The sequence below is a fragment of the Ailuropoda melanoleuca genome, chromosome 9 (assembly GCF_002007445.2).
Source record: "Ailuropoda melanoleuca isolate Jingjing chromosome 9, ASM200744v2, whole genome shotgun sequence".
NCBI lineage: Eukaryota > Metazoa > Chordata > Mammalia > Carnivora > Ursidae > Ailuropoda > Ailuropoda melanoleuca.
Window position 1 is genome coordinate 93,650,669 of NC_048226.1, and position 26,584 is coordinate 93,677,252.

At 44.8% G+C, this 26,584-nt stretch overlaps 1 protein-coding gene across 1 annotated transcript in view; it reads right to left on the reverse strand.

The window, feature by feature from the left end:
- ADCY8 (adenylate cyclase 8) overlaps positions 1–26,584 on the reverse strand; it is a 266,226-nt gene that overhangs the window by 139,819 nt on the left and 99,823 nt on the right. The window contains exons 5-7 of the mRNA XM_002917618.3: positions 21,728–21,855; positions 7,981–8,139; positions 1,858–2,128 (exon numbers count right to left, since the gene is read on the reverse strand). Of these exons, the coding sequence (XP_002917664.2) occupies positions 1,858–2,128; positions 7,981–8,139; positions 21,728–21,855 (558 nt within the window). The remainder of the gene's footprint in view (positions 1–1,857; positions 2,129–7,980; positions 8,140–21,727; positions 21,856–26,584) is intronic.

Here is a 26,584-nt window from a genome sequence, read left to right on the forward strand (position 1 = left end):
ATAATGACATGTCATCCCAACGATTTCATGACACCAGCAAATATCTTTAGGAAATCAGCAAAGAAAATATTTCCACTTTTCCTATACAATTTTACCAGATGGCTCAATCATGAAAGAAAACCAAGCCTCTCCACCTGTTCGTCTTGGTTCTCAACTATTAGTGGCCAGGCTAGGTACACTAGTGAGAACAATGAGGAATTTTCCCAATTTCTACAATCAGCTTAAATAGGGAATTTTTTCAAATGCGATGATCAAAAGGAAAAAGAGAAACACGAAAACCAAGATGTAAATGTATGCAGTTACTGAGGTATCCGGGGTGAGGCACACATCTCCCCTCAATAACCGGCATTCAGGCTCGAGCTAACAATAGGCAGAGGGAGCAGGGAGGACACTGTTGGCTGGCCATGAATTCACTGCAAGGTGAGTGTTCAAGACCATTATTTTATATAAGAGCAAACTGTACCATGCAGACCAATCCAAGTATGGAAAGAAGTAGACACTGAACTTAGCGATGGCTTGTGTGGACACAGAATTTGGGGGGAAATTAAACACAAAAGACAAGTGAAGACCTAAAGGTAGACTCTTACAAGGCACGCGGGCTTAGCTGGACCTACGCCCTTCCCCAATGGAATCTGATCCATGGATTGTTCCATAGCTTCTTCACACAGAACTGGAAAGAAACAGGCCAACCTGGCCTTGGGGCACCCCATGTCCATCTTTCAAATGCAGGAGAAAGAGGGAAGGCTTTCAACAATTTAACCTGCTCCATTTTAAAGGCCCTTAAGCAGATAGGTTTGTCTTATCTGCAAGTTAATGAGAAAAGTTCAGGTCCACAGATGAGGACAATTAACGATTTATATCCTCATAAAGCTGTGGACACGCTTCACACTGCTTTCAGCTTTGCTTGGCTCGGGAGCCTGTCGGAAACTGTTTCTAAGTCTTATATATTGGCTTTCGTTTGTTTCTTTAAAAAAGTATGGTGGAGTTACACCATGAGCTTACATGAATTTGACTAACCATGCTTGGCCTAAAGGGTTAAAAAGTAAACTCCTAGGAGAGCAGGTCATTTTGCCCAGGCTCTGCACAAGCACGCTGGGGGACAAGAGCTTCTCTGAATCCCTCTGGTTCTCTCCCTGATCAGCCTTACTTCTCCAGTGCATCTCGGAGTCTGAGTATCTCATTGGATTTAGTGTGATTCTGGTGTTTGGAAAAGATAAATTTTTAAAACAGTCTGATTATTGGTGATTTATACCTACATCCTGACTCTGTAGCCTTATCCCTCATTTAAGATGCAAATCCACACTAAATAGGAATAGAACTATGTGGGCAGCTTTGAAGTTGCAGGCTTCGCCCAAAGCACTCACACGCACCCTTGGCCTCACTCAGGCTGCTTTTATATTCCCAGATCAACAGTGCCCTCCTGATTTTAAATTTCAGAGGGCAACTCAGAACTCCTGGCCTGCCAGCTACCTAGGAAATGGCATTCTCACGGACTTATCTTCTACTTGTCTTGCTAGTTTAATCGCACCAGGTTCTCCAACATGAGTAATTTTGCGGGGCGGAGGCAGGGGGATGGGATTATAATCCACTTTCACATGACGTTTATCTTCAGCTAGGTCAAAAAAAAAAAAAGAGAGAGAGAGAGTGTGTGCTGGGAACCCTGTGATATTTCTGGCATTTCCTGAAATCGCGTACATAGGTTAATACTGTCCTGAAGAGAGATGTTTAATCATTTGCAATTATGGTGCTCAGCAGAGAGAAAGTTAAAGATGAATCGGTTTTCTCTGAGGCGTCTGGGCTGGGGGTGCACTCGAGCATGCATTCTGGGCTAACCAGAAGAAGGAAGCCAGGACTTACGTTCTGTTTCCCCACTATGTTATCAAAGGGCAGTTCGGGGCTCCAGGATCCTTCTGTGAATGTCGCCCCACTGTTTCTCCTGTCTGAGGAGCTCACCGACTCCTTGACGATGTCTTCGGGCAATGACAGCAGACTCTCTTCAGGCTGCTTAATCAAATAGGTCTCAATATTATGCTTCCTCAAGAATTCGTTTCTCTCTTTACCATGACCCTCTTCCACGTTATAGTCACCGTTGAGGCAGTCCAGCGTGGCTTTGGAAATGTGAATCCTCCTGTGTGCACAAAGCATAGGTCATTAAACACTCCCGAGGTGGCCCACAAGGCCATCGCTGTTTGTCGTCCTATGCAAAGCCAACATCAGGGCGACACATGGGTATGGTGAAGACATGTTCTCGAGGACAATATGCGCGCCCCTGAAAAAGCAGAAAGAATAAAAGGAAACAGAAGGACAGACATAAATCAATGAGCAATGTATTGCTGACCTCACCCCAAGGGCTACTACTGTAGTCTCTGACAAAATCCGGCCTTGCTGAGCCATACCTAAGCACCTCTTTTGGCTTTTCTTATGACTGTCAGCCTGATCCCAGCAGCCTTCAAGAATCGGTGATTTTTTTTGGTGTTGTTGATTGTACTGGAAAAACAAGCTCCATAAAGATTTCTGAACCCAAGAGCAATTATGGTCCAAATCACCATGTAACCACAGCCATTATCTTAGTGTCTTGGGACTTTTCTCATCATTTTAATTTTCATATATTCGTGCCTGGATTCTTCAACGTGTCTATAATCTTCTTAAGAACAAAGGCTGGTCATATGGGTTCACAGGGCTGCAGAGAGGGTCCTTTAGGAAAACTATTCTAAGATGCAATTCCTTCTGGAAGGTGTATATAGCAAGGAGCAGGGAACAGAGCTGTGAACACAGGTAGGCAGGTCGCTGGCTAGGCTCACTCACAAGGTAAGCAACTCATTCCTACATCATCATTGCATCACAGCACATGATCCAAGTTGTTGTTTTCATTTTTGTTTTAGCAAAACAACAGATGACATCAAGAGCCTTAGGGAGCAGACTGGAACTGTGGGAACTTCACATGGTAAACCCTCTGGGGAGGAGTCTTTCTGTCCTCTTAACTGTCTAACCCAATCAGACTACTTATTGTGCTGTATTGTGGTCCGAGTAGATTAGTATGGTGATGATAAGCATGGACTGTTTGGCCAAATTGCCTGGATTGAAATCCTAGCCTTACCACTTGCTAGCTGAGAGATCTGGGGCAAGGTACTTAAACTTTCAGTAAGTCTGTTTTCTCACCATAAACGTGGGAAAATAAAAGGACCCATCTCTTACGATCATTGTATTTCAAAGTTGATTTGTGTAAAGTAGTCAAGACAGTGTGCGTGGTACACTGTACGTACTATAAAAGGACATGCTTAAAACATTAGGGGTATTCTCAAAAATGCCGCTGTGATCATATTACTGTTGCCGAGTCCGTGCCTCCTCGAGGCTTACAAGATACAACCTAAGGTCTGAAGAAGGCTTCTGAGCCCCTCTTCTCTGGACTCTACCACTCCAAAGCTCATTTTCTGACACTGTCCCCCTCCTGTACCCTATGCTTTCTCCAGCTAATCAAGTCATTGGCATTTCTTTAAAGTCAAGATGCCATTTCATGCCTATGAAACTCAGAACAAGCCACGCTCTCTGCCTAGAATGCTCCCCCCATGTTTTCTACAAGACAATTTCCTACTCTCTAATTCAACTCAAAAGTCATTTCCCTTAGGCTGACTTTACCACTCCTCTGAATGAATGAATGGAGGAATAAGGGAGATGCTTAGTATTTTGCTTGGCTTTTGCAATCTGAGAAAAAGGATATCCAAGGAAACAATAAAATTTTTTAAAGGAGCATTTCCAAATTCATCGTACTTTTAGTACTATCTCTACTTCCCTGTTACCCTTTTTGCCCATCGTGCTAAGCTCCTGTTTACAGAGAATAAATAACTCACTGCAGAGGACACCGAAAGAAACAGAAACTATGAAAAATGCAGTTCTGATCATTTAAGATACATTCTCCATGTTTTCCAAACAAGTATCATATAGATAGTCATCGATTTCAAAGGCAAGTCAAAATATTAAAAATAAAATCATGCGCATCGTGTTTTGAGCTTTCTTGAGAAATGTGAGGAATGTGTAAGTGCAAATTATTCTCATAATGAATTTTGTTAACACACGGGAACGCAGTCATGTTAACCTAGGGAAATAAGAAAGTCATTGACATTCTGTGAAATGGATGCTCCAGTATTCTTTCTCTGATCAAGCCCAGGGCTTGGTACTAGAAAGCTGTCTTTTTCTCCCCGGCAAAACAAAACTCTTGGAAGGGTTTTGTTAAGTCCGATGGTTGACTTTCTCTTAAAATAATTAAATTAAATACCAACCTTATTTGATATTTTATCTGGATTCTACATTTTATTATACTGCTGTCAGTGCTCAGTGAGAATAATATTTGCATAGCCTAAATCAATATTATGTTTTCCTCAGTGGAAGACATCCTCACTTGTATTTATTGCTGATTGTTCTGAAGTTCTAATCAACATACGCTTAAATGTTTTGATAGAAACTGGGCTTCCGATGTTCATTCTCATCCTTGCCAGTGCCTTGAGCTTGGGAGTGAAGCATTTGCAGATGACAGTGTGGTGATTACATTTCCCCCTAAAGAAATGAATCTGTTCTCAGACAATATTCTCATATACGGAACGTTAGGTCAACATTTTCTGGTAATTTCAAATGCCAGGAAATAATAATAACAGTCATGCTAGTAAATAAGATGTAACAATTGGGTGACACTTATTTTTCATAAATGTTATTTTGTAGCCAAAGGTATTACCAGATGTTTGGCTCTGTGGATCATCTCATATAATTTCCATTCTTCCCAACCACTCACGGGGACAGGCATTTCTTCCCCTCCATTTGCAGATGGTGAGATTGGCCCGAGGACAATGAGTAAGTAACTGGCCTGAGGGCCTATCAGATGCAGATGATGGTACAGGCTTGAGACAGGACTTGCATTTTCAGAGTCTTTTGAAGCCCGTACAGCGTATCATCTGGCCACGATGACAGTCACGACCACAGTGAATATGTCCTGAGCACAGGACAAGGGACTTTACATGCATTATCTCATTTAATAAAAGCTCAGAAACAGCGGTCCTCAAGGTGTGGTACGAAGGCCAGCAACATCAGTATCTCCTGGGACCTTGTTAGGAAGGGCCTATTCTTAGAGCCTCTCCAGACAAACGGATCAGAAGCTCTGAGGGTGGGGCCCAGCTACCTATGGTTTCACAAGCCCTCGGGTGACGCAGACACATGCCAAAATTTGAGAATCCCTGCTTGTGTAGGGCCAGGTGGCTGATGTCCCTGGCCAAGAAAGGATTTTAATCCAATTCCGCATGACCTCAGGGTCAAGGTACCAACCACCATGGCACGGAATTGTACACCGGCCTCTCTCTTCTTCTGTTCCATGCATCACGCTAGCCTCTGGGACACAGAGAGGGCCTGGAGACTCACAATAAGAGGACAGCCATGCGCAAGCTGGATACGTTAGAGAGTATAGTGATTTAACAGTGATGCGTAGTGAGGCACTTACTAGCTATTTTTATGTGATATCTTCAATTTCTCTGAGCCTCAGTTTCCTCATGAACACAAGAAAGCGAAGACTGGTACACCTGTTCTCAGTGCTCTTTGCTTTACTGCTCTTTGCAGATAGTCTATCTTTTGCCAATTGAAGGTCTGGGGCGACCTGGCACGGAGCAAGTTTATCAGCACGGTTTCTCCAACAGCGTCTCCTCACATCGGGTCTCTGTGTCCCATTTTGGTAATTCTCGCAATATTTCAACCAGTTTCATTATTATTCAATTTGTGATGCTGATCTGTGATCAGTGATGAGGACTGGCTGAAAGCTCAGATGATGGATTGCATTTTTTACAAATAAAATACTTAAAAACTAAGGTACGCACAGGGTTTTTTTAAGACATAAGGGTACTCACACTAAGAGACCATGGTAGAGTGCAAACATAGCTTTGATAGGCTCTAGAAAACCAAAATATTCATCTGACTCATTCTATTGCAATATTCACTTCATTGTGGGGGGTCTGGAACTGAACCCCCAATATCTCTAAGGTATGTCTGCATTTACTACGTGGAGTGCCGTAGATCACATGATGTAACATACTGATGGTAGTTAGCTGGCCAGGGAGAGCATAGCACGTACTCAATACGTGTTTGGAACTGGGGGCTAACTCTCACTGAAAGGAAAAGTAAGCTGAGTTTATTCCTATAAACCTTGATGGACAGGAAAAGGAAGTAGGCATTTGAAAAGCAAATAAAACCCAATGATTTCAAGCCATGGAGGATTTGGGAACACGTCTGGTTTTACTGCATCTCTGCACAAGGGCACATCCTATGCCCCAGCAGACCTGGATACTGTACGGAAGGCTAAGTACTTCGTAAGTACTATCTTATCGGAAGCCAATTTTTGAGGTCGATGGCATTCTCAGCCCAGCTTTACAGTGAAGAAACCAGGCAGGGAGATTCAGAAACCTGCCCCAGCCTCTATACCTCGTAAGTAGTAAATCCATCATTCACATAAATCATCAGATTTAAACTTGGTCACTCCTGGGTTTCTTGGTGTGATCGAGAACACCAGCTAAGCTGTGTTCTGTGGTTTCCAAAGGGAATGTACTGAGCATACGGCAACTCTTCACGTGGCTACATGTTTAAGACACATACGTGGATGGATTAGCTGTCTGGTTTGTTTGAATCCAGGAGGTAATTATTTGTAGGAAAATCCCAGAGACTGTAAGCATTTAAGAAACCCAGTGGTGACATGTTAGGCTTAACTTAGCTCTAAGCCTGCATGGCAAGGAGCGGTGACCATGAAAGACAGGGAGGGCTCCCTTAAAAGGATGGCCATGTGCCCGCAGACGTCACTGCATGGTTTACAAAGTGATTCACACCCACTGCTGGACGGAGCCTCAGACAACATCTGTGAGGTGGACCGTGCCCATTTGGCAGATGAGAAAACAAACCCTCATGGGGAAGGGACATAAAATCACAAGGTACCGTATCAGTATTATCATCTCTCTTTTTACAGTGAGACTCAGAGAAGTTAAGTATTGGCCTGAGATCATGCAGACATAACAATAAAAACCAAGTCTGTGCTAAAATCACGTGCCAGGTGCTATGTATGTTTCCTAGGACTGCCTAAAGTAACAGAGCTTAGTATGGAGCCTAGTGGAAATCCTAGTTTCTCTGATACTATATCCTATAGTTTATTTCCCATGATACCGTGTTACCTGATACTAAATATAATTAGAAAGGAATGATGGTAGACACCAAAGGACTCTGTGATTCCAAAGGTAGTGTTGGGGGTGAGGCGTGGGGAAAGGAATATGCGTACGCTCTCTATCTTAGCTTTCTGTCTGCCCCTCGGTCTATCAATCAATCAATCATTCATCTATTATTTATCATCTGTTAGAGAGAGCGTATGTGCAAGAACTCAGTACCACTTACTGCTTCACATGTATCTAATACCTTCTTAGGCCCAATCTACATGAGCAGAATCTTACTACTACTTTTCAGGGTTCAGTGGACCCTTCCAGGCCACTACTACCCCTGAGGATCCTATACCCACTGGTCTTGCCAGCCAATTCGGACAGCTGAGTTTTCAAGGTAGGTAAAGTCATAGAGAAGGTCAGGAGGTCTTACCCGTGACTGCCCAAGGGAATTGCTTAAGAAGTTACAGACTCTGCACAGATTCTGCTTTAAATGAACTGGCATGGGTCTGGACACCAGCGGTTTTTTAAAATGTTCCTCTGTGGATTCCAATGAGAAGTTGAGCCTGAAAACCAATGTTTTGCAGGGCTGGGTCCTGAACACCTGCCTGTCGTCCCAGCATCCCCCCTGCCTGTGACAAATTTCACTACACTTTGGAGGCCAATTTTGTACGATGTTTTAATGTCCTATTTCCTCCCAAACAACCGCTTCTTAAATGGATACCTCTGAATTCTGCACACAAGAAACCAACCGTCACAAAGTGAGCAAATGACAAGGGTTAAACTAAAAGAGGGCTTTTCTTTGACTTACCCGGGGATTCCTCCAGATTCGAGTTTGTTTGCAATGTCCACATCCCAAGACCAGACATCAAACTGCCACTTCCGCAGGCCCAACACGCCACACAGCACCGAGCCGGAGTGGATTCCAATCCGCATGTCCACATCATGCTTCGTCCTCGACCTCACATACCTGTCGACACAGGTGAATGGAGACACATGCATGAGGCCAGAGTGGGCATTCTCAGCCTTGGCGGCAGCCCCGTTCTTCCCAACTCCATAAGTTCAACTTCTGCCCGATCATACGCCACCTCTTCCATGAAGCCTTCTTAGATTTTTCTGGTAATGGAAAGGAATTTCTTGCTCCTGAGCCCTCCTACTCTTCTATCTTAAATTTTAAGTGTTCTTATCACCCTTCTCCCCAAAGCTGCTCACGCTATGCAACCTGTCTCAGAGAATGGCATCAACATCGTTCTCTGCCCACTAGTGCGTAAACCTGGGATCGACTAGAGACTCTGCCGTCAGTGGCATACTCCATTTCCGACCCAAGTATTTTCATTTTCACTCTGTTTCCTTCTCTCTGTTCCTCCCACCAACACTCTATCTAGTTCAGCAGGCTTCAGTCCGGGTCCCTGCCCCAGCCTGACTTTCCTCCAGCCCACGCTCTGTCAGGCTACCACAAACACAAATGTGACATCACTCCCTCACTCCCTCATTGAAGATTCTTTCCTGACCTCCTACCCCAAGAGCAGTGGACTCCGGAGCAGAGTGCTAGCATCCCAGGGCTGAACGTGTTTGCCCACTGGCACTCAGGAAGAAAATATTAATCCATGTATAGCTTTTTTAATAATCTTTACCCAAATTTGATATGTGGGTTGCCCTCATTGACCTCACAGGGTCCATGCCAGACTGTAAGCATGGACGAAGCTTCTTGAGAAAAGAAAGGACTTTTTGGGGCGCCTGGGTGGCACAGCGGTTAAGCGTCTGTCTTCGGCTCAGGGCGTGATCCTGGCGTTATGGGATCGAGCCCCACATCAGGCTCTTCTGCTATGAGCCTGCTTCTTCCTCTCCCACTCCCCCTGCTTGTGTTCCCTCTCTCGCTGGCTGTCTCTATCTCTGTTGAATAAATAAATAAAATCTTACAAAAAAAAAAAAAAGAAAAAGGACTTCTACTATCAGAAGGTTTTCTGTGGGTACCCACATCCCTTCTTCACTTTCAGAGCAGTTCAAACAATTTTAGATTGAGTTAAATGATGCTGTTTCGTAGAAAGAAATTCAAATGGTAGAATATAATACAGTCGACTCTTGAAACCATGCATGGGGATTCACGCCTTAACAATAGTTGGGCTTAAAAACATGACCCCTCCCCCCCGGCCTTTATTTGAAAGAATAAATGAATGAATGATTCCATGTACAAAGCCGAATCTTCGTCTTCACTGTTCCTCACAAGTGGTAAGATAATACAAAGTTATATAAATAAGAAATTAAAATCACAGTGGGTTGCAAATATAGAGATATTGAAATAAATCAGATACTAAGAAGGCAGTAATGGGACAAAGTCTGTGGCTAAAGAAACAATTCTTGTCCCTGGGGAAGATTCCAGTTTCTGGGCCAATGTTTTCACTTTAACTTTTACCTTAAAATTATATAGTACCCTTCACCCCCCAAGGAAGCAAATAGAAACCATGTGGAAAACTTGACCAAGGCAAGAGGGGGAACAGCCTCTAGCAGTTGAGAGGGGCATTTCAGCTCCGACAGTCACCCAGTGAGTGTCTGTGGGGCAGGTCACCAGGAGACGTCGTCTGTGCTGTCGGCCAGCTGCGTCAAGTACGGCAAAACCAAGCGCGTGGCAGGATTGCACTTTCCTGTATATTTCATGTTGTTTTTGGCCAACAAAATGTGAACAGAAGTGACATGTATGATTCGTTTCTGGGCAGAAGCTTTAAGAGCCTGAACAATCACACAATCTTTTTTTCCCCCTTCCTTGTCTGTCAATTGTCACTCAAGGACACTTGGAAGAGACTTCGAAACTGGGATTCTTGAATGAGGATGATGTATGGTGGTACCTTGCCACTCCCCCAACCCTACCCTGGGGACAGGAAACGGGAGTGAACAATGAATTTCTGCTGTTTTAAGCCACCAAGATTTGGGAGGATGTCTGTTACTTCCCCATAACCAGGAGCACGCTGACTGGTACAATCATCAGGCCCAATCTACCTTCTTCTCATTACCCCCACCGCGTAGGGCTCACTCAGGACGCTAGCACCAGACTACCCGAGCTGACATCTTGCTCTGCCACTTCCTAGCTGTATGACCTTAGACAAATTGCTTAGCTTCCGTCTATAAGATGGGAATAACAACAGCACCGCCAGGATTAAGTGAACAGACGAATGTAGAGTGGAGAACGTGTCTGGCACATTCTAAGGACGACTTGGTTGCTCATCACCTACGAAGGAATTGCAGCCGGGAAGGAAAAGGATTTCCTTGTGGTCACGTCACCGGTAAGCAGGGTTCTAAGACCAACCTGGGCTGTGGTGTCTTTACCCCGCACCCTCTTTGCAACAAAAGTCCTGTCTGTGGCATATGATCCTGGGCAAATAGCTTGGTCTGACCCTGAGTTTCAAGAGCCATAAAAGAATGCTCTAGCAGATTGCTTCACTCACAGAGCCTTTGCGAGCCCCGAAGGACATAATGGATGTTAAAATGCTTTGCCAACTAATTGTGAGGGACTCCTGAACAGCACACTGTGTTCATGCCATTAGGTAATTAACACGACACAGGGAATGCATTGGAACCTCTTAATGAAAAGGCATTTAAATTTTGTATTTTCTTCTGTAAAACAAAAATCATAATAAGACAAAATTTCCTTATGGCACTGTTTTTTTCCCCTTTTTGTTATGCCTGGGATTTGACTTAAATGAAAGATAGGAATGAACAGTGGCAAAGCAATGAATAATTTACTGGTATGGATCTTCTCGGAAAGGCGACCCGGTGGTCACCCACAACCGCAAACACGCACCATGTGTTTCAAGATCAGCTCTTGAGGGGAGGCCCTGTGAGCATCCTTGAAGCTAAAATGAAGGAATTCTGCTCTGCATTACAAGCTTTGTTCACTTCGTCCCAGGCACAGCCCCAGGGACACTTTGCTGTGTCTTATCAGCCACAAATAAAGAGAACAGGACTAGAGATCATTTGCCCTCCAAATATGTGTGCTCTTCTCTTTCCTCCCCACAAACTCTGAGCCTCCAGAGGGCAGGAGGTCCTATCTGTATTTCCGCATGCCCAGACCTTCGCACAGCGCTGAGCGCGTAATGTAGTCAGTGCTCAAAGGTATTTACTGAATGAATGGACAAAGCTCAAAGGCTTTCTTGCTCTATGGCTCTGTGTTGTCCCAGGATGCTTCTAAGAGTCCCAGGGAACCACACAGGTGTCTTTGAACCTGCTGCATGTTCCCCCTTCAAATAAGGCAGCTTTGATCTCATCTGTTTCTCATGGCTGGCTTCCATCTAAGATTTCTTTTGAGTAAAGAATGCACTTAATTATTATTAGTTTTTGCAGCTGTATGTCAAGCTGGGGACCAATAACACAACAAGCAACCCGCAAAAAAATTGAAGATGACGTTTCTTTTATTTGAACCATTAAAGAGGAGAGTGCTTGGTATATGGTAAAACATGAAAACCCTGAGAATTTTTCTTTGGATTTCAATGCTTCAAATGGTTCTTTTTTATGCCAATTAATCAATCTGTAGAAGGTGCTGGAGGAATGATAAGAAGCATAACCTAGCAGCCATCATTGATCTGTAAATCAGACTCTCTCTACTGTTAAATGAATGGATGAATACAAAGACCAACTTCAGTCGGTTAAGGGTCTGACTCTTGATTTCGGCTCAGATCATGGTCTCGGGGTTGTGAGATTCCCCCGGAGTGCGGAGCCTGCTTAAGATTCTCTCTCACAGGGCGCCTGGGTGGTGCAGTCCTTACGCGTCTGCCTTCTGCTCAGGGCATAATCCCAGCGATATGGGATCAAGCCCCACATCAGGCTCCTCCACTAGGAGCCTGCTTCTTCCTCTCCCACTCCCCCTGCTTGTGTTCCCCTCTCGCTGGCTGTCTCTCTCTGTCAAATAAATAAATAAAATCTTAAAAAAAAAAAAGATTCTCTCTCATTCTCTCCTTTGCCCAACCCCCCTCACGCTACTACTGCCCACCCCCACCCCCACGCTGTCTCTGTCTCTTAAAAAAAAAAAAAAAAAGAGACCAACTTCAGCACTGGAGCAGTTGCTACTGTGGGAGGAAGGATGCGCAACTCCTCATCTCTGGAGGCAGAGACCAGAGTTCCAACGCCCCCTCTATCCCTTGCTGGCTGTGGGAGCTAAAACACACACATATATTCCCCCTTCTCCTCTGGCAGTGGGAATAATATCAGCTCCTCCATGCAAATCACCCTCAACACCACCAAGGAGCAGAGCGTGCATGGAAGTCAGCCAGGATGTGAAGTTAGGTTTCCCCACTTGCTGGCTGTGGCCCTCTCTGGGTGCGTTAGGCTCCAAGTCCTGCTCTCTCAAGTACAATGGGAAAGAGAACGGGTCCTTTGCAGAACTGTTAGGATGCTTTATAAACTCATGTATATAAAACCCTTAACCTGGTGTATGCGAACACGCAAAAATAATAACTAATACTAATTTTTGTTAGTATTATAACAACTTATAATGACACATGTTGAATCGGATAAAACCGATTACAAGCAAGTCCATTTCACAGACAATAGAGGCAGTTCCTAGGCATAAATTGGCTCCAAAAGGACGAACTAATTTATAATTTAATAAAAACTGAGTCGTCCTCAGCTACCTGGAAGAAACAGTGCCTTTGAACATTCTGGAAAAACGGAAAAGTGAGAGAGTTAGTTATGGAGGTCATCTATGATCACCAGGCAGGGCGTTTTGTTCAGATGTCACATCTTATCTTTGCAATCACCCTGTGTATTATTATCACCGACACCATTTTCCAAATGAGGAAACTGAGTCTCAAGCAGTTCCTTTCTTTAGTTCACACAGCTGCGGGTGAAACAGCCGGAATTCCACCCCAGATTTGTGAGCCTAAACCCAAGAAGCCAAGCTCAGGGGTATATGGACCACCAGGGTCTGATCTGGCTCCACCCAATAGGCCAGTGACAGTCTCTACCAATTAATTCCAAAGACATCACACTTCTTAAAGTGTTCGAAAGCCACCATGTCTTATCCTAGCATAGAAGATGCAATTTCACAAAGTGCTTCCTTTTGATGCCCACAGTGATCTGAGAGGCTTATTTCTACCCTTCTTCTTCTTTAAATATTATATTTATTTATTTGAGAAAGAGAGAGAGAGAGCACAGCAGAGGGGCGGGGCAGAGGGAGAGGGAGAAACAGACTCCCTGCTGAGCAGGGAGCCCGACACGGGGCTCGATCCCAGGACTCCGGGATCATGACCTGAGCTGAAGACAGACACTTAACCGACTGAGGCACCCAGGCACCCACTCTATTACCTTTTCTGTATCCGGCCTTTTATGTTCACAAACTTATTGCATCCTTACAACCATCGAAAGCCACCTAGAGTTCATTCACTCGCTCATTCATTCAACAAGCATCTCTTGAAGACCTCTGCAGATATAAGCAGTAAACCAAATGGACAAGTCAGAAGTCAGTGTCTGTGTTCACAGAGCTCCATGAGGGGGTTTACTCCATGGCACAGCTAAGAAAGCCTGAGCAAGACAGAGGCTAAGTCACTGAGTCAAGGTCAGTGAGTAACGGCCCCCATCAGTCCTCACCGCGCCAGGCTCTAAGCTGAGTGCTCTGTAGACACTTCGCTGCTGCCTGCACACCCTTCAGCATTAGACTCCTGTTCTTTGGGTGGAAAGTGATGGAAAGACCTGAGGTTGCATTCCCGTTCCAAAACAGTGCGGACCCAGTGAGAGAAAAAATCCGGCCACCCGTTTTCCATCACAGAGCTTTATGTCCCTCTCTTTTTTTGCTAAAATAGATTTTGGAGGAAGTGGAGGCAGCCATGGAGGAGGAAGTAGTTCTGGAGGAGGAAGTGGAGGCAGCCATGGAGGAGGAAGTGGAAGCAGCTATGGTGGAGGAAGTAGTTCTGGAGGAGGAAGTGGAGGCAGCCATGGTGGAGGAAGTAGTTCTGGAGGAAGAAGTGGAGGCAGCCATGGAGGAGGAAGTGGAGGCAGCCATGGAGGAGGAAGTAGTTCTGGAGGAGGAAGTGGTGGTGGCTATGAAGAAGGAAGTGGATCCAACGGAGGAAGTGGAAGATCATCTCAGTCCCAGTCCTCTTCCTCCAAATCCGGTGAACGTGATGATAAACAAGGCTACCAGAATCAATACGAGAGCTCCTGTAAACTCTCCTGGCCCTGCCCCCAGCTGAGTGTCCTCCAGACAGGCAGCCCCCGAAGCAGCCTGCTCATTGTCTTCTGGCATCAGGAATAGCTGGCAATGAGCCCCAGAGCTCATTTGGGACTGGGCTGAGTGGGCATGTATGCCTCTAGCTGCCCACTGGCTCCCTCCCTTGGGAAGGTTGGGGAGACCTATCTTCCACTGTCTGGTCTAGGGCTGACCCCACTCTCTGCCTGATCTCAAGTTCCTAATGAAGCTTTCCTACTGCAAATATAAACAAAAACAAAAACAAATAAAAGCACTGAGGTTGCCCAGATGTGTGTGTGTGCACATGTGCTCCGTAAAGCGTACTTCTTTAAACTCACAACCATCTTCTTGTGCCATTGACTATTAACTAAACCATGATCCTTCATAGTTTCCCATTGTCCTATTTTGTAGTGTGCTAAAACTGACCTAAGTCCTTCTTTGCCTTTGGACATTTACAGAGTACAGTGAGCTGGCTGAGGGTCTTTCTCTGCCACTTACAAGCTGTATGTCCATTGTCAGACGTTACTTATCCTGTCAAGGTTTCCGGTTCCTCCTCTGAATGGTGGGGGCAGTTATAGGAGCACCCTCACAGGGTTTAGGGGAGGTGAGTCAGGAACTTGAGTCTAGTGGCTGACGCATGGCGAGCCTTCACTTAAAAATAGCTTTATCAACTATTATTACTAGATAGATTCAATCGTCACCATTATAAATAATTTTGAAAAAAAAAATCCTGTCCAAGGACTGAAGACCACTCTGACCGCTGTATCTTTAAGAGGAGAGGGGGAATTTATGGCTCCTGTAGCAAACGGCATCTCAGAACAAGGTGAGAAAGGGGGCCTTCAGGGGACAGGATGAGAGATAAGCAGAGTGATTGGTGGAGGAGGGAAAAAGGAGGAAGGAAGGAAGGAAGGAAGAGGGGAAGGGAGGGGGAATAGTGGGGGAGTGGAGAAACAGAGCAAAAAGGAAGTACAATTAAGAGAGAGAGAAAGACCAGGAGACAGCAAGAGGGGGCTTAGGCATTCTTGACTCAAATGAGGGCAGCAGAATCTTCTGTGTTTCATTCCTTGTCTAGCCATGGTGCTTGGCAGGGCAACCCGGCCACAAGGATTAAGATCTCTGCTCCAATTAACTGTTGGGGACCAGCCAGTTCCTGCTTGGCATTCTGGTGCTATTCTATGACTTTTTAGCAACCGCACTGAAAAGACCAGACTCCGCAATTTTCATTAAGATTCGTCAAGGACGCCTTTTGAGATCATTAATAAAGATCCTGCATGTAACAGCCCACCTTCACTCCAGGGTCTTCTCAGCTATCAAGCCTTCCCAGAATAGACCCAGGGCTGTGAAGAGGAGCCACCTGCAGCCACTTCTCAATCTAGTTAATGGAACTATTATCTAAGCCGATTTTAATTAATTTAATTTTATGAGCAGACATGCATGAGATGGTATTAAATGCTTCTTTAGAAATAAAGTTACACTCAATCACTTTTTTTTTGCCATTCTCTAGCTAATGTCATGTTTCTAAAATTGATGGAATGGATTTACTATGAGGCTTGATTAAAGCTTATTATCTTGTTATTCTCAGATGTTTCCTGACTTTCCCTCCCTCTCAGTATTGGTTCTGCTAATTTTTCAGGGATGTATGGAGGTTCTCCTGAGCTGTGTGTTAAGCCTTCAGCTATTAATGGCAGACCTCAGGCATCAGAAGCAATCGTAGAAACCTGGAGCTGAGGAGCAGGATACCGTGATGGTCAAGGTCAATGGCTTTGGCTTCAGACGGCTCCAGACGGGTGTTCCTTGTTCTGTCACCGACTAGCTGTGTGATCTTGTGCAATTACACAAACTGGTAAAGGAGAGGCCAATTTCCTGAGCTTTGATGAGTCAGGAAGAACCCGTACAGCTGTACTGGTTCTGCTAATGGCTGACATCATTCTCATCGACTGGCCTGGACTGTTCTGATTAGACGGTACTGTGGCGACACTGGTGGTTCAATATTTTGCCTACCACCCCTGCCTACCTCTTAGAATTGTTATGAGGACTTAATGAGATAATACACGTAAAACACTTATCTCAGTGTTTGGCAAGCAGCATATCAGGTGTTCAATAAACTGTAGCTATTATCATTATTTTACTAGAATAAAATAGAAACCATGAGAAAGGAATAGGTTTCTATAACTTAACTGAGTCAAATTTCCCAGCGTCCAAACCCCGCGCTAACTACAAGTTTCTATTTAATATTTGGATGGTCACGATGTGCCTGATGCCAGCTATCTCTCTGAATTTTCGAAAGAACACTCTGAAGATGGGATCTTAAGATCCCCATTTAAAGAAAAGACCACACAGACTCTGAGAAGTGACGTCACACTTGTCCCCAGCCACACACCTAATAACAGGAAGAAGCAGAAACCAGGTGAGGTCTGCTGACGGCAGGCCCGGGGCTCCCTCCATATGTACCCTCAGCCCCAGGAGTCACCATTCAGGTGCGCGGGATCTAGAATGAACTCTATCTTCAATGAAGTGGAAGCCTGTCCAAAATTCTTGGAGCATTGTCAAAGGATATAGAAGCTCACCGTTTAATTTAAATGTCAGTGTCACGTATTGTCTCTTACAGAGGCTCTCAGGATCTCGGGTCGGATGGACTATTATTACTCTCTCCTTTCTGTTCCACAACTCCCGCTCTATTCAGGGACTGACATCTCTTCCCCGCATTGCTATAAAATATCTTCCAACCAGTTTCCTTCCTTCAGCATCTGCCTCCTCTCCTCTAGAGTCAACTGGAGAGAAAGTTCCTTACGTTCGCAATTACCTTCCTCGTGCCCCAGCTGGGAAATGATGCCTCCCTGCTTTCTGTGTCGGGGACTTCCCATTGCCCAAGGGATAAAGCCACTGTTGTCTCACGAGGTCATCAACTATCTGTGCGCTAACCCTGCGGTCTGAATTTAGAATTGTGATCATAAGGGCCTGCTTCAAATGCTTAATACACATACGTTTGTACAAATACACATGTGTATACACACATGCCTACACACATGTACAGACACACACATGCACTCACACTCATGCGCTCACACCCACATACTACACGTGTGTGCACACACACAGACATAAACACATTTATGCACATACACTTGTGCACATGCATTTACACACACACACGTGTGTGTGCGCGCGCACACACACACACACACACACGGCTTCTGCCATTCTTAACAGCTAGGATCCATATTCTTCCTGCCTCTGTTTCCAGGAAAACACCTCTGTTTCTCACTCAAAAAGACAACTGTGGAAATCCCTCTGTAAAAGACAAAATGCAGGGGAAACTACTTCTGTCATGCTTGTTCTTCTGACTGCCTTGACTCTTGCTCAGTGTGAATCCTGCCCGTGCTCTGAGCATCCTCACCCATCCTCACCCATCTACGATTGCAGGAGGACCTCCATCCCATCTTTAGACTCATCCGTAACTAAGGTATGGGGCCGTTTTGAGTGCTGGCTTGCCATTGTGCCAAAATTGTAAATCTCCCCCAACAAAGAAACTACTGGAGCTCCTGGGATCTAGGAACCCAAGATCTAGATGCCATCTCACCCACAGAGCACCAGCCCCTCACTGCCAGGCTGCACTTTGGGGACCAGCGTGGGACCCTAACTCTTTGAGGAAATGACAAAAAAAAAGGGACAAGGAGAGACCCTCACAAGGTGGGGCCCATATCTCAAGTAGGGACTCATCTCTGATGACAAATGTACACGGCAGCCATCAAGTCTGGGCACACTAGTCAATAAAGGGCTAATTTTCATTATGGGACAACACACCCAGTGTCATGTTATGGATAGTTCCAGACTTTATGGCTTTTTTTTAAGTTTCCCAGTTGGAACAAGTGCCTGTGGGTCTGAAGAAGAAAATCGCATCTTGTGTAAGTGATGGTTAAGATTGTGATAAAGTTATGTAAATGGGATTCTCTTCTACACGCATTCAGGTAGAAATACTGTCTGCCGATCCTTCCTCAGACTGAAACATTTGACTGTAAGGGTGGGAGCTCTAGAAGTCTGAGCCCCTTGCCACTGAAGTTGCCTCATTCCAGAGTTCTTCCGTATTCCTCTGCATTGTGATCTGTTGCTAACTGGAAGAATTGATGCCGGACCTCCAGGCACCTATGTTATAATCAAGGAGTGTTTGAGTATTAATAGACTCTGATTCATGCAGTTAAAAAAATATCCTGCAGACGTGTCTTATTCTAAGAGAGTACAAGCAGCCCTTAAGCAACGGGTGAGAGAAAGTCCTTGAGTCATTTCAAGTTACCTACATCTCACTTCTCACTGACCTACACCAGAACTCCAGAGAGGAGCCCTTAAATTGGATAAAATGGTCAGGAGGAACAAGGTCCACTCCAGAGAGATACATGATAACACCCTGAGTGTCTTAAGCCTTTTGATAATCACTGTTCATTTCTTCTGCAATATCATCTCTGCAACATTTCTTCTAAGCTCAAGATACAAACTCTGACAGAAAGTCTGTGGATGAATGGATAAAGAAAATGTGGTGTGTATATACACACATGTATATAATGGAATATTAATCTGCTTTAAAAAAGAAGGAAATCCCATCATTTGCATCAACAAGGATGAACCTGGAGGGCATTATGCTAAGTGACATAAGCCAAAGAAAAATACTGTATATGGGAAATCTAAAAAAACCCCAAACCAAAACCAAAAAAAGTCACATTCACAGAAACAAAGTAGAAGGGTGGTTGCCAGAGTTGGGGGTGAGGTGGGGGAAATGGGGTGATATTGGTCAAAGGGTACAAACTTTTCGCTATGAGTAAGTTTTGAGGATCTGATGTGCAATGTAGCGGTTATAGTTAATAATGCCGTATTGTGTACTTGAAATTGGCCAGAAGAGTAGATCTTAAGCGTTCTCACCAAAAAAGAGAGACAAAGATCGCTATGTGAGGCAGTGGGTGTGTTAATTAACTTGACTGTATAATTAGCCCACAACGTATCCCTACATCCAATCATCACACTCTGCACTTTAAATACATACAATTCTCTTTAGTCAATTATATCACCATAAAAAAATAAAAATAAATTAAAAAGAAAACCTGTGGCAAGTTTTGCTACTTAAACTTGATTTTGATATGGTTGACCAAATACCACAGATTTTTAGAACTGGCAGAGACTTCAGAGCTGGTCTGGCCCAATTTCCTCATTTCACAGATAGCAAATCCAAGTTATCTCCCTAATGGACACTCACGGGCAAGAGAAAGACGCCCAGTGACCTGTTCATCCCTGTACTTCCAGGGACTAGCACAGTGGCATCTGACACTTGGTAGAGCTCCACAGATTTTTTTGGTTGACCTACCTACCAGCTGGCTGATAGAATAAAGTTCACACATCTAGTTAGCTGTAGAAGGCATACAAGACAGCGGGTCTGCTGGGTTTCGGTCCCGTGGCTTCCCTTAAAGCTAGTTAAAATATTACAATTCATTCCAGTTTTCAGGGAAAGACTCGCGAGTGTCCAAATTAACAGCTAAGAAGCATCTGAGACTTTTCCATGTACCAAAAGGGAACTCTGAGTTGGAACTTGTGGGCTCCTTTCTCCACAGTCCCTAGAGGTGAGAACTTCTGCATTTCTGTCAAAGAGCGGTCATGTCCTATCTCTTTCTCCATCTATCTGCTTGGTCTTAGGGATGGTGATGGTTGGGTTTTCATCATACACTCCACAGCAAAGCCCCATGCCACCTTGATTGAGCCCTGGGGATGGGTTGGTTCCAGAGGTGGAACCCTGAGAGTCTGCCAGGGGAGCGTATCTACCCACCAGAAATGGGATATCTGGCTAAGTCTTGAAACGACCAGTGTCATATCAAGGAAGCAAAATCATATTTAGGGAAAGAGCCTCCATCCTTTTCTTAATTAGGGGGCTACACAGCCTTTCCTCATGTCAACAGACCTCTGCCCCAAACTTGAATGAAGTCAGGGATCTGTGAGCAAGTAGGAGTCATGGCTCCAGTTGCTTACATCCCTCCTGCCCACTCCAGGCTTGGTCTTGGAAGCAGCAGGTAAGCTGAGCCTTCAGTGGAGGATGTGGGTGGGATGCCCGAGTTGCTCTCCTACTGCTCTTTAATCCCGACTGACACAGCCAAGGATCACCAGCATAGCTACTGGACCACACAACCAAGGTGTGAGTTCATTGGAAGATTATTCTGGCCTGTTCATAGCAGGATTCTTCTTCCCTTTTAAGATGAAGGCATAAGCCACAGAGAAGATTTCTACCCAGGTACCCTGTTTACTGCCTTTGCTGTGGTTCGGGAATGCTGCAATGCTTGGAGGTTCCATGGGGAGCCCTCTATCTGGAACCTCAAGGGGAGCTTTGACAACAGTGAGCTTCTATCCCAAAGTCACAGTCTAATTCCAGAGTCCTTGACCTCAGTAACTCCTGCCCTCTTGATTAAGCTTCTATTTGTCAGATACACTGACCAAAGCCAGAAGCACTTGTCACACACTCATGAAGCCAACCTTGGTGGTGACCCTATAATGATTTCCTGTTGGCCTCAGGCTAAAGTACAACCCTTATCATGGCTGAGAAGGCCCTGTGAACCCTGCCTGCTCCCAGCCTGCAATCCATCTGTCACCACCCTTTCCTCCCCAGGCTTCGCCAGCTGTCACTGTAGCACTTCCGGACCCCCCACGTGTCGAGCCACACTTTCCATTCCCCCAGGATCTGATGTTTGCTCACCTTTCAGAAAACAGCTGAGACAGCTCTACTCTGGAGAGCCTTCTCCAGCACCCTGTCCTGGATGAGCTCTTCCTCCTCTAATCCCCCTCAAGCACCCTGGGTTGGATTCATCTCAGAACTTACTGTACCACACTGAGTTGTCTCTCACTGCACTGTAACCTCTCCCAAGGCAAGCACCACACTCCACTTGGTCCTTGGTGTATCACCGCAAGGACACCGGTAATACAAATATGTTGGACAAATTATTGAAAGGAAGTTATACCAGGAACGTAATGAAGCTGGCAGGTTCACTGGTTCAAATGGGAGAGTTAATGGGCATGCAATTTTTTTTTAAAGATTTTATTTATTTATTCGACAGAGATAGAGACAGCCAGTGAGAGAGGGAACACAAGCAGGGGGAGTGGGAGAGGAAGAAGCAGGCTCATAGCGGAGGAGCCTGATGGGGGGCTCGATCCCATAACGCCGGGATCACGCCCTGAGCTGAAGGCAGACGCTTAACCGCTGTGCCACCCAGGTGCCCCAGGGCATGCAATTTTTATGCCATAAGACCAAGTGTGTCACCTTTCAACAAACACATGATCTGCCACAAAGGATAGACGGAGTGGTTAGTCTTCATGCACGTCAAAGGCCTGGGTATAATGGAGGAAGATGCAAGATTACCTGATGGTTTTGATCATGCTGAGGCCCATTTCAACGCAGCAGTGGGCGTGGTCCTGGCGGGGCTCAGGAAGCCCTGAAACACAGTAGTAACAGTCCCCCAGGATTTTAATGCGAAGGCAGTGATGCTCCTGGAAGGAACAGGGTGGAGAGGAGAGGACTGAGTCAGCAGACAGGTAAGTGCTTCTGAAAGGCTTGGGAAGGCTGGCAGTGCGGTCAGACAGTCTTCACCCTGGGGGTGGGGGAGCACCTACCTTTGAAATGCTCTTCTATCATCTTCCTAAGAGATTGAGGGGTACCCTAAATAAGAGTTTGAAGAGCTCAGAGGTGGAAGGGAGTCACAGAAAAACACTGGAGTTTGAGCTCAACAGATACAGGCTGTATCCTGGCTATGCCACATACTAGCCTTCTGATGATCACCCGTCACGCGGACAGGCCTGGCCGAGCGGGTATAGAACACACACATTCAGTGTTCCCCTGTGAATCCTGCCCATCAATGTCTTTTTCGCAGGACAGGTCTCTGAACTGACACTTTTTAGCAGTCTCAGCTCAATAAGCACTTGAGTGTATAAATCACCCAGGGATGCCTACTATTTCAACTCTATTTCAGGTCCTTTCCCAACTAGGGTACTGGTCCCTTAAAAAGAGGGGCTGACTACGTCTTATATATCATTTTATTCGCGTGTGAGTTCCTGTGTTTGTTCATTGAAAAAAATGTCAATAGGGCACTATGATTAAGTCAAGCATTGTCCCGGACACCAAGATGGTCAATAATAACCCCTACGATGCACCCTATATTCAACAGAGTTAACCCTCACCACAACCTTATGGAGTAGGTACGACTGTTATCCTGGTTAAGGTAAGGGTAGTAACTTCAGTACCTCCTAGGTAAGGAGGATGGCACGGTTGTTTGGCAAATTCGCAGTCTTGAGGACACGATTCTTACCGAGTCTCAAAGAGCAACAAACATCAGGGAAATGGTGGATGTTCACACTGGATGGGAAGAGGCTGGATGATGCAGGTTTTTGAGGAAAGCGACCTGGAGGCAGCATAACATGGGGGCTAAGAGCACGGGCTGGAGTCACGCTGCACAGGATTAAATCCTACACTCCCTACAGCTACTTAACTTCTGAGTATCAGCTGCCTCATCTGTAAAATGGTAAATGAACGGGACCTCGTTGTTTGACTGCGAGGACAGTAAGATGATGCGTGTGAAGGCTTAGAACGGGGTCCAGCAGACAGGGTACTACATCAGTGTGACCTGTCTCTGTGATGAGGAGTGAGACTCCTGCCCCAGTGTTCTCACATCTGTCTGTGATCGTGGGCAAATGACTTTCCCTTTTGGCTTCCTTGGCTACATGGGTGGAACTGAATGACCTCTGAGATGCGTCCCAGATCTGAAGTCCTAAAAGCTTATGGGCTTTGTGAGTGCGAGGCTCTCCTTGGGAAAGCAGGGTCCCAGGGCAGAGGAGAGGAGGCACATACAGAAAGAGGCTCCCTGAGACACCAGCAGCTCAGTGGACACCTTTGTCCTGCCAACCTAGACGGCACCATGCTGGTTTCCCGATTGGATCGGGGGATTCAGCTATTGTGTTTGGGTAACGAATGAATGAAAACAAAATATCAGACAGGGAAGAGAGAAGGAGAAATGGCATGAGTACCTCCCCGCCTGGATCAGATTGCCAGGACTTTGTCAACCTTCCCAAATGGGCTCAGATGCGATCTTCAGAACTCTGATGGCATGCACAGCTGTCCCAGGGTTATTTTTAGGAGCTTGTGGTTCCTATCTTTTGGCTGCTTTGTTGCAGCTAATTTTGCAAGAGACCTTCTGGTGGGGGTCTGATCAATAAGGGAAGCTCCAGACCTTTGGCTGTGTCTTCTAAGACCCCTAGTGTATGGCTGGAACAGGGCCAGAGAGTATTTGGCTTACGGGTCCTGGCAGTTTCCAGATTTGTGACATCCATGGGACAGTTATTTAAAAAAAAAAAAATCAGAAGGCCTGAAGGACTTCTATAAAGTTCAATTCTGTATTTTGCCAAAGAAATATGAAAAAAAATCCATCAACAAACAAAAATAACCCAAGTACCACCCACCATCCCCACGAGTTTCTGAAAGAAAGGGCATTTTTTAAAAGATTTTATTTATTTATTTGACAGGGAGATAGAGAGAGAGCACCAGCTGCCAGCAGGCAGAGGGAGAGGGAGAAACAGGCTCTCTGCTGAACAGGGAGCCTGGCGCGGGGCTCCATCCCAGGACCCTGGAATCATGACCTGAGCCAAAGGCAGGCGCTTAACCCACTGAGCCCCTTAGGGGCCCCAGAAAGGGCATTTTTAACACTGAAAAAGCAAAAAGACATTCCTAAAAGAAAGTTTTGAACTAAATAAAATTATTATAAAAACTCACTACATTCCAGATAAATAGGTGTATATTTTATCTCATGGCCACAAATTGAGATTGCTGACATTTGATTGTGAAAGAACATTTGAGAACCACAGAACAAATAATCACTGATTGAGATTTTTCTGAGAACACTAAGGCTAAGAAGCTCAGTAGGTGAATTCAGGCAACCACACTCTTTGGGGGCAGAACATGCCATGAGAGACTCAAGCTGATGGCAGTCTGGAGCACTGGGTGTTGGTAGTGGGGAGGGAGGAGGGGGAGGGTAGAGCAGGAAATGCTTTAGTCTAAGAATCCAACATCTGCATTCTGGTTACACTTACCAGCTGTTTGGCCTTGGCTAAATCCCCGAAGCCATGGATATGTGAGTTTCAATGCCCCGTCTAGGAAACGTGTCAAAGTAACCCATCTAGTTCTTAATCCATAATAAAGTAAGCATGACCATCAGTTCGCAATGGTAGCAATGACAACAAACACCTGGAAACAGGCATCCCAGTGTTCAGTGATCTTTCTTCCTTTGAGTCTTGTCATAATAACCCTGAACACAGGAGGACAGGTAGGATTTACACCTGTTTTTATATATGAACGTTTCAGTATGAGAGATAGGAAATATGTGAAAAACTTCCTGTGCCACAGATCAGTGAGCTAAAAGAAATGATATGGCAAGATTTCATTCTTTTTTTTCCTGTGGCTGAGTGATAGTCCACTGTATATATAGACCACATCTTATTTATCCATTCATCAGTTGATGGACACTTAGGCTGTTTCCATAATTTGGCCATTGTAAATAATGCTGCTATAAACATTGGGGTGCATGTACCCCTTCAAATCACTATGTTTGTATCCTTTGTAATGCAATTGCTTGGTCATAGGGTAGCTCTATTTTTAACTTTTTGAGCAACTTCCATACTGTTTTCCAGAGTGGCTGCACCAGTTTGCATTCCCACCAACAGTGCCAGAGGGTTCCCCTTTCTCCGCATCTTGGCCAACATCTGTTGTTTCTTGTGTTGTTGATTTTGGCCATTCTGACAGGTGTGCGGTGGTGTCTCACTGTAGTTTTGATTTGTATTTTCCTGATGCTGAGCGATGTAGAGCATCTTTTCATGTGGCTGCTGGCCATCTGATGTCTCCTTTGGAATAATGTCTATTCATGTCTTCTGCCCATTTTTAATTGGATTATCTGATTTTTTGGGTGTTAAATTTTTTTAAGTTCTTTATATATTTTGGATACTAACCCTTTATCAGATATGTCATTGAAAATATCTTCCCCCATTCTATAGGTTGCCTTTTAGTTTGTTGATTTTTTCCTCTGCTATGCAGAAGACTTTTCTTTTGATAACTGATGACTGGATAAAGAAGATGTGGTATATATATATATATACAATGGAATACTATTCAGCCATAAAAAAGAATGTAATCTTGCCACTTGCACAACATGGATGGATCTAAGAAAGATAAAGAAGGGTGAGTGTATAATGCTAACCAAAATAAGTCAGTCAGAGAAAGACAAATACCATGCTTTCATTTATATGTGGAATTTAAGAAGCAAAACAAACAAGCAAAGGGGAAAAAGCAAGAGGGAGAAACCAAGAAAAAGACTCTTAAGTATAGAGAACAAGCTGATGGTTATGGTGGTGGGCGGGATGGGTGAAATAGGTGATGAGGGTTAAAAAGTGCACCTGTGTGATGTATGGAAGTGCTGAATCACTGTATCGTATACCTGAGACTAATATCCAGTGTATGTTAACTCACTGGAATTTAAATAAAATCTTTAAAAAATAAAAGAACCATTATGGACCACACGTACTATTCACCAATTCTTCATCAGTGATTTTTCCATGAAAACAGAGGTAAAAGCATTTTGGGAAAAGGTAGGAAAAGGAAGTAATATTTACTGAGCATCTACTATGTGCCAGGCGATGTGTTAAATGCATTCCATTTATCTGGGTGAGTCTTCATGCACACATTTTGAGTCATGTGCCATTTCACAGAAGGCTTAAGTAAGCGAAGGTCACAGAGCAAGTAAGAGGCAGAACTGGAATTCACACCCGTGCCTATCTGACCTTCGCCAAACTCCATGCTCTTTCTCCCGGAAACTGAACACGTGATGACCGAGTCCAGAATGGTAGCTCTCCTGACAAAAATGGGTTTTGGAAGCAAATGCTGTGAAATGGTTTATCATCCTTCCAGAGCAGACACACGGAGGGAATATGTTTGTGGCCGGGGTCCATTTTTCTTGCAGACAAAAGGTGAAGCTGGCAGCCTCTTTGAAAAACTTTGAGCTCCGTGTAAACGGTGTGTGTGTGTCTGTGTGTGTGTTCGAAATATAAAAATGTATACACATGAAAGACCTGTCTGATCTGTCAGGTTCTGCCAATTTGCAGGCACATTTTTCTGATCAATTCCTGTGAGCTGTCATATGACTTGACAGTAATATCCAAGCAGCTTCTTCTTTTTTTTTTT